A 9402-nucleotide genomic window follows, 5' to 3' on the forward strand; every position below is an offset into this window, starting at 1 on the left:
CAAGAACTTATTTTTTAGTTCAATATAGAAAATCTAATACAAATTGCTGCGTTTTCTTAATATTAAAATTTAATTTTAATTGGAGAATGATTTAAATCTATCACTGTTTAAAAATTTAAATAATTTTAATCCTGAAATAATGTTTAAAACTCAATTATTAAAATTATTTAAGTTGAAAAATGACCACACCGAATGTGACCAGTGCCCATACAGAGCACAGAAAATATTCATTTAAGTTCAAATTATGACTTTTTTCAAATTAAATTATATTTTTTAGTTGTTTAGACACTTAATTAAATTAAAATTTGCTTATACCAGAAATTATTTTTTAGTTCGATATACAAAATCTAATACAAATTGCAACACTTTTTAATATTAACATTTTAAATTTGAATTAAAATTTATTTTTAATTGCGAAAATGATTTAAAACTATCACTGTTTAAAAATTCAATTAATTTTAATGTTGAAATAATGTTTAAAACTTAATTATTAAAATTATTTAAGTTGACCGAATGTGACCAGTGCCCATACAGAGCATAGAAAATAATCAATTAAGTTCAAATTATGTCTTTTTTCAATTTAAATTATATTTTTTGCTGTTTAGACACTTAATTGAATTGAAAATTGTTAATACAAGAACTTAAAAAATTAATTTTAATGCTGAAATAATGTTTAAAACTCAATTATTAAAATTATTTAAGTTGAAAAATGACCACATCGAATGTGACCATTGCCCATACAGAGAATAGAAAATAATCAATTAAGTTCAAATTATGTCTTTTTTCAATTTAAATTATATTTTTTAGTTGTTTATACACTTAATTAAATTGAAAATTGCTATTACTTGAACTTATTTTCAAATTCTATATACAATAACTAATACTAATTGCAACATTTTTTTATTATTAAAATTTTAAATTTGAAATAAAATTTGCTTTTAATCGTGAGAATGATTTAAAACTATCACTGTTTAAAAATTTAATTAATTTTAATGCTGAAATAATGTTTAAAACTGAATTATTAAAATTATTTAAGTTGAAAAATGACCACATCGAATGTGACCAGTGCCCATACAGAGCATAGAAAAAAATCAATTAAGTTCAGATTATGTCTTTTTTCAAATTAAATTATATTTTTTAGTTGTTTAGACACTTAATTAAAATGTAATTTGCTATTACTAGAACTTATTTTTAAATTCTATATACAGTAACTAATACTGATTGCAATAATATTAAAATTTTAAATCTGAATTAAAATTTAATTTTAATTGGAGAATGATTTAAAACTATCACTGTTTAAAAATTTAAAAAATTTTAATGCTGAAATAATGTTTAAAACTCAATTATTAAAATTATTTAAATTGAAAAATGATCACACCGAATGTGACCAGTGCCCATACAGAGCATAGAAAATATTAAATTAAGTTCAAATTATGTCGTTTTTCAAATTAAATTATATTTTTTAGTTGTTTAAACTCCTAATCAAATAGAAATTTGCTAATATCAGAACTTAAAAAATTAATTTTAATGCTGAAATAATGTTTAAAACTGAATTATTAAAATTATTTAATTTGAAAAATGACCACACCGAATGTGACCAGTACCCATACAGAGCATAGAAAATATTAAATTAAGTTCAAATTATGTCTTTTTTCAAATTAAATTATATTTTTTAGTTGTTTAGACACTTAATTAAATTGAAAATTGCTTTTACAAGAACTTAATAAAATTAATTTTAATGCTGAAATAATGTTTAAAACTCAATTATTAAAATTATTTAAATTGAAAAATGACCACACCGAATGTGACCAGTGCCCATACAGAGCATAGAAAATATTAATTTAAGTTCAAATTATGTCTTTTTTCAAATTAAATTATATTTTTTTTTTGTTGTTTAGACACTTAATTAAATTGAAAATTGCTAATACAAGAACTTAATAAAATTAATTTTAGTGCTGAAATAATGTTTAAAACTGAATTATTAAAATTATTTAAATTGAAAAATGACCACATCGAATGTGGCCAGTGCCCATAGAGAGCACAGAAAATATTCAATTAAGTTCAAATTATGTCTTTTTTCAAATTAAATTATATTTTTTTTTTGTTGTTTAGACACTTAATTAAATTGAAAATTGCTAACACAAGAACTTAATAAAATTAATTTTAATGCTGAAATAATGTTTAAAACTCAATTATTAAAATTACTTAAATTTAAAAATGACCACACCGAATGTGACCAGTGCCCATAGAGAGCACAGAAAATAATCAATTAAGTTCAAATTATGACTTTTTTCAAATTGAATTATATTTTTAAGTAGTTTAAACACCTAATTAAATTGTAATTTGCTATTACTAGAACTTATTTTTTAGTTCAATATACAAAATCTAATACAAATTGCGGCATTTTCTTAATATAAAAATGTAATTTAAATTGGAGAATGATTTTAAACTGTCACTGTTTAAAAATATAATTAATTTTAATGCTGAAATAATGTTTAAAATTTAATTATTAAAATTATTTAAGTTCACCGAATGTGACCAGTGCCCATACAGAGTATAGAAAATATTCAATTAAGTTCAAATTATGTCTTTTTTCAAATTAAGTTATATTATTTAGTTGTTTAAACACTTTATTGGATTGAAATTTGCTAATATCAGAACTTGTTTTTAAGTTCTGTATACAAAAACTAAAACAAATTGCGGCATTTTCTTAATATTATAATTTAATTTTAATTGGAGAATGATTTAAAACTATCACTGTTTAAAAATATAGTTTGTAACTATAGTCGTTTGAAGTTTTTATTCTTTACATTTTTTTTTTTTTTTTTGTTTCAAACATTTTTTTTGAATTTTTCGACGCTTAAAGTTCTTATTTTTGAATAGTATTTCTGTTCATTTCAGGCCTTAGAATTCGATGTTGATGAAAATGTTTCGCTAAATCTGTCTTATGATCCGACATGGTTAGCAATTCTGAGAGCAACAGACCCTCTTACATCAGTAAACAAAAGCGTATGTGTATTTTTTCATAAATTGGAATATCTATTTTCCATGAAAGTGTTGCCTGTATTCCAGTTTTTCTTTTTTTGTTGATTTTTTATTCTAGTCTTGGAAAAAGGAAATTTACGTAGCAAATCTAAAAACAGAAGCAATTGTTGATAGGTGTGAGTTTCGTGTATAAGCCATCCGTGTAAAGTATTTATGCATGTTAACATGTTGCTTGTGTTTTATCCTTATTTTTGTGTTAAAATTTTTTTTTGTATGCGCACTGAATCCAAATTGATTGTTTTGGCACTTTTGCACTTCAAAAAAAAGTCTTGATTTAGATTTTTTTTTTTTTTTTCTAGAATATCTATATGCCGTCACAGCATACACGCAGTGAACGTTGGGACTTCAGACCGACTGAAGAGGAACTAACAAAAGTGGAAGAAATATATGATGGGGATTTTACTATTCCAAGGAATTTTAAGATGACAGCGTGGCCACATAGAGCAGATGGGATCGATGATAGTTCTCAAGAATTGTATTACAGGTGAGCTCAGCGAATTGTAAATTGGTTAACCAAATTTTTTAATATGAAGATGATAAAGTTTATGATCAGTTTTTTTACCGTGTTTTGAAAAAGAAGAATGCTAAAATAGTGAGATGTCATGGTAGCTGTCCAAATTTTTAATTGGAATTAAAATTAAGCTCCTGTTTTTTATAACAGAAACCAATTTTCTTTAACTTAATTTTCTCATTCTGTTAGAATTTGTTTATTTTAAAATATATCGCTTATGTTTCTTTTCAGATTTTTTCAGGGAAATTAAGAGAATAGTAAAAATTATCCAAAATTGAGGCATACTTCTAAATAAGTTTTTGTGGAAATTATGAAAGATCGATAAATCCTTCTCTGTTTTCTAGAAATCCTCAGTCAACAGAATTCTGTGCAAAACTTGGGATTAAAGACTTAAATGAAATGCTTTGTTCACTTTCGATGAATGGACTTGGTATCCCTTATTACATTAACAAGAATAGCGATTCTGAAAGTGTTCTGAAAAGCCGAACTTTTGAAAGAAAAGAGATGGTACCTTCAAATTTTACGATTATCCTGTCAATTTTATTTGCTATGTAAAATGCAGTTTAAATCTTAGTGATTTAGCAATTCTAAATAAAATTCCAGTGATCTCAGTTTTTTCTAAAATTAATCCCTTAGTTATTCTATTTCTTATAAGATATTTTTAGGTGAAAAAATATTTTAAGCTATAGTTCAGCTCCTGTTAGATTAGATAAGTAGATAGGTGAGGGAGAGAGAGAAAGTGAGAGTAAGAAAAAAACAAATTTGATTGATTAAGTAGGTTATCTGGAATTAATAGGATTACAATTACAAGGATTATTATTTAAAAAGGAAAAATTTTAGAAATTAATTTCTCTGACTAGAAAACATCACATTGCTAATATACACATTTTAATCTTTAGTCTATAATTTCCAGATATAAGCAAATCGTTGAACAATTTACGAATTTGCTAAAAGTTCAAGTTGGTGCTTTGTCGCGTTTTGTACACTGCCAAACAGGCAGCATTGAATACGCCGAACTACGACAATGCGTTGATCAACTAATTCGGAGAGTAGCTGGCTTAGATGAAGTCACTCAGATGGATAGTAAAATGAATCTCATTGAGGAAACGCTGAATAATGTCTCTGAAGCTTATGAAAAGGTTTAACAGTTTTAACTTTTATACTAATAAAGTAATGAAAGCTGGCATCCGACTGTAATAAGTATGGATTGTTTTAAAATATTTCACATTAATTACAAAATTTTGGAACACTGAAAAGAATAAGCCAAACTATGAAGTGGTATTGAAGAAACTTCGTATTATATTAGTATTATTTCGGGAATTAGTTTTTATTTCAAAATATTTCAGGAATGCACTAAATTATTTTATTTTAGCTGTTTCCTAAGTTTTTGCTTAACAAAATATCTTTCTATTCAATATCACTTAGCAGTGTTTAAAATTATTTGATATGAAGTTGACCAGATATATCTGTCATACTGGAAATTTTTTATCTTTAGGTAAGTAAAGTACTGATAAGGACACAACGCGAAGTACAAGAAAAGGAAGTACATATGGTAAAATTATTAATTTTTCTTTCAATTATTGTTCTTTAATTGAGGTTTGAATGCTTTGTAGACATTTTCTTTATTCTAAAGTATTGAAGTCTGTTTAATTTCCAGGAACATTCATCACCAGATGACATTGCCGATGAGGTGCAAGATTTGGAAAATGAATTAGAAGAGATTCAGGTATATAAATGCACCTTGAAATCTTAATTGGATTGATAGCTTTTTGCTTCATTAAAGAAGAAAAAAATCACAAATGAGATTATCATGCTTTGAATGCTTTATAATCTTTTGTCATTCACTTTTGAAGTTTAGGCTGCTCATGCTGAAGAAATGGAATCTATGCAATCCAAATATGAATATCAATTAAAATTACTTCGAGAACGCCTGGAGCATGAAGAGCATCGACGGAAAAAAGCGCAAGAAGAGTTACAAACACTAAATGTAATTCTCCTAGAATTTATCAGAAAACAATGAATTCAAAATTTTCTTTCAAAATGAAAAGAGAAAAAGCATTTTCAGTCCTTAAATGATCATTCATTATCCACAATGAAGAAAACTCATGAGGAAATGCTTAGCGGAACAAAGGCGACAATACGAGGAGGAAATTGCTGCGCTGCATAAAGAACATGCAGCGGAATTGCAGGAAGAAAAAAGCTACCAGGTTTCTTTTAATTACTTTCTTAAAAAGTTATTAAAATGATTGCTATAAAATACTAGTATTAATGCATTTGAACAAGGTTAATCTGACTTGTTAAATTTTAAGGTTTATTCTACAATTCTCTCTCTTTCGTCTTCTTGTTGATTTCTAATATGATTCTTGCTTCGTTGTTCTCATATTAAATTAATATTGAAATTATTCTTCTATTAAATTGCAGGATGGCTTTGGATTGCAGTACAGCGTGCGCATGATGCTGAATTAAAAATATTAATGAAAAAGTTCGTAGTATTAGTGGTAATAATATAAGCTCTTCTCAAACAAATATCTCTGCGAACCAAGAATCGATGTACAGTCTACAAGGCAGAGGTGAGAGTACTTTTCATTAAGATTATTTAAATATTTTATTCCAATATATCTGACTCTTTTTTTTTTTTTTGCCTATTTTCTTGTTACAGTAAAATGTTGGAGCAAATGAGTACAGAATTAGCTCAGTTGTCGCATATACTCGGCAAAATGTCTGGAGAATTCTCAGCTTGATGAGAAGATGTCTTTATTGCTGGCCGACAAAGAAAATCAGTCATCGTTGAAGTATTTTAATATTTTAAAGCTTTCTTTTGTTTTTTTTTTGTTTTTTTTTCCTCTTATTTGTTTTGTCTCATTTTTTCAGCAAAATTTTCTTATTATTTATGACAATTAAAACTAGATTTATCAATATTTTAGAGGATTTTTGTGTTTTTTGACGAAAAAAAAAATTTTCAAATTTGTAAATTTAATGTATTTTAATGTGAAATTTTATTTTTAGTGATGTAGAAAACCCAAAATAGACGCTTGCATCGTTGAATTACGGCAAAAAGACATAATAATTGAAGAGCTGAGGCAGACGGTGGCATTCTGGACGTCGAACTGCCTGATTTGACCGGTGAAGAACTTCTGTTAAATATGGTAGGTCATTTTTTCTAATGTTTTATGTGAATGTAACAGTGATTCAAATTAAGCTTAGGATACTTAGATATATTGACGAATGTAAGTTTATGATATGACCTTTATCGTAATCAGCTTGAACCATAGGGTCATCTTTTATCTGTTAATGAGATAGAAGTCCATCACTGGGTTGCTACAATTACTTATTTACTTACACACTTTTCAAGGCTTTTTTTGGCTGCAAGTGCAAGGGCCCTTTGGCATTATTATCATCCTTCGCTTCTTGGTAATTTTATACATGTCAATGCATCACTTCAAACTTATTCCTTTTTTTTTTTGTGTGTTTTTGAAAATTACTAAAATCTTCAAAAAATTCTATTTCAAAATTAAGTTGTTGCAGAACTGCCAAACGACAAAATCGGTAAGCTTTAGTATTGTGTAAAAATGTTTGAAATTGGCTTGGCATTTAGGCTCAATTTGATTTTTCTAGTACTAAGTTTAAGATCACCAATAAATTTATTGTAAATTTTTCAAAATATATCCATATTTCTAATAAAATTTCTATCATCTTCTTTTCGTTGAAGAAATTTTCAAATTACCTTCTTATGTGATCATAGACAGTAACATAATTATTCTTCTTCAATCTGTGATGCATGCTTGTTATTTCTAAATTCTATATTAGTTAAAGCATGTTGCTGAACTTTATTAGCTGTTGTCATTCCTTCTATCAGCCTTCTTTTCCTGCCTAATTGCTTCATGCCTTCATTTCAGCATTGATTTGTAAAATGACATTTTGTGTTTTTTTTTTTTTTGGTTAAAATTCAGTAGTTTCTTTCTTTTTTCATTATTTTGATGACAGAAAGGATAGCACTAGTAAAAATTTATAGCAAATGATTCATTCCTTTTAGCTTATCAACAATATGCTATAAAGTTACAACTAGTGCTATCATTTTTGTGTCAAAATGTTTGGAATACCTCTTTTGACAGTATCACTTTCATATTTTTTCGTTGCAGAGGAACGCGTAGACGACGTACCGTTATTACGAGAGGAATCGGTGACACACCGAACACGTCAAACTCACTTTCCAACTCTTCAGCAGCAGCAACAGCAACAACAACAACAGATAGCTCTCAGTTTTCCATCACTCAACAACAGCGACAGCATAGTAACACAACCAACAGCAGTCGTTTCATCGATTTGGCATCTTCCATCCGATCAAGGGGTCAAATTTCGAAGAAATCGTCAAGTGACATCAAAAATGACTTCAAGACGTAATGGTAAGTAACTAAATTAGTAGTATAAGATTCAAATGGAATATAGAATTCAGATGAGGAAAACTCATAAAAATTAATATATAACTTAAATTTTTAATGGAGAATTGCTATGTTTACTGTCCAACTTAACGGTTACGACTTTATATATTGTAACAGTTATTCTGTAATCACTTATTGTTAACAAATGAATTATGTAATCAAATTTAAGATGTTCGATTCCATAGCAATCCAGCGATACCAGTAAGTGAGATGACAACCAATTATTTAGCCAGTGAATTACGACGTTCAATGATTATTCCAGTGAGTGAACGTCGAAAGTTCTTTGAAACGATCGCTGAATACAGTCATCCTTTCTAATAAAAAAATGATATTTGATAACACTTTAAAAAAAAAAGCAAAAAATATTTCTTTCCTATAGGACAGAAAATTCAAATTGTCACTTATTGCAGTTCAGTTTTTTAAAAAAAAATGACAAAACTAACAAATTGAAGCGAATAAAATTACAAGGAAAATTTTTAATAAGAACATTGAATTAAAAATTTCCCACTTTTAAAGTTCTAGTCAATTTGTCAGAGAAATGAGATTTATAGCAGAGTAATAATGCATACTGGGATAAGAAGCTACAAAACTTTAATTTTATTCACATTCATTTAGGAAAATATTTCAGGAATTTATGAGGAAATTATTTCATCATTATCTTGCGATAAAGGCAAATCTTTCAGTCTGAGATCTTTTCTTTCAAATATTTTATCACTTTTCATCTTCTTCATTCATTTTAATCATCCCTTCCCATTCTCTTTTGATCTCGTATACTTTTCGCTAAGAAAAGCTGCAAAAATAAAGGCAAAATTAGTTCTTATAAAATTTCATATATATTAGTCATGCGCGTTTTTTTTTTTTTTTTTTTTTTTCCAACTGGTCATTTATGCCACTGGTGATTTTCTGATGTGAAATTTTGATTTTGTTCAGTTCAGGCCTGCTGTCTTGTTTTTGAACGTGTAATAGATTAATTATGTTTACATTTTCGTGCAATGAACTCAGAATCAAACTTTTCTCAGAAAATGGCTAGCATAAGGGTACATCAATAGAATTATGCTAAAGTTATGAATTACTTAGTTCCTAATTATACATTTTTTTTTTCCACTCGATTGAACTCGATGAAAAGTAAGGAAATACGAATTGGCAAATATTTCTTAATGTGATATTATTCCAAAACAACAAAATATCTTTCTTAATCTGAAGTAATTTAACACACTCTCTACTCTACTATTAATAAAAATTTTGAATCTCACATATAATTTTATTCATAATGCTGGAAAAATTTAGTAATTTTGAAGAGTTCTCCAGACTACAATAAGGAAATATTATTAGCTATACCCATGCTTCGATTGTTCTTAATCAAAATCCATAAATGAATTTAAAATTCCATCCTGAACATAGCTAGCT

General features: G+C 27.1%; 2 protein-coding genes across 2 annotated transcripts; both read left to right on the plus strand.

Annotated features, from left to right (window-relative positions):
* Positions 1-1789: 1789 nt before the first annotated feature.
* On the plus strand, positions 1790-5723 carry Bma-dbr-1.2 (Uncharacterized protein; the record flags this gene model as incomplete). Its single annotated transcript, XM_043079856.1, has 9 exons — positions 1790-1804; positions 2902-3009; positions 3345-3529; positions 3901-4107; positions 4470-4695; positions 5052-5108; positions 5214-5282; positions 5415-5543; positions 5622-5723. 9 exons carry the CDS (start codon positions 1790-1792, stop codon positions 5721-5723), a joined length of 1098 nt encoding a protein of 365 aa, XP_042935790.1.
* A 1920-nt stretch (positions 5724-7643) lies between these two features.
* Bm17616 (Uncharacterized protein) lies at positions 7644-8313 on the plus strand (the record flags this gene model as incomplete). The annotated part of the gene is made up of 2 exons (XM_043079857.1): positions 7644-7959; positions 8165-8313. The coding sequence occupies 2 exons, from the start codon at positions 7644-7646 to the stop codon at positions 8311-8313; spliced, it is 465 nt and encodes a 154-aa protein (XP_042935791.1).
* Positions 8314-9402: the final 1089 nt, after the last annotated feature.

The sequence above is a fragment of the Brugia malayi genome, assembly GCF_000002995.4.
Source record: "Brugia malayi strain FR3 genome assembly, contig: Bm_v4_Chr3_scaffold_001, whole genome shotgun sequence".
Taxonomy (NCBI): Eukaryota; Metazoa; Nematoda; class Chromadorea; order Rhabditida; family Onchocercidae; genus Brugia; species Brugia malayi.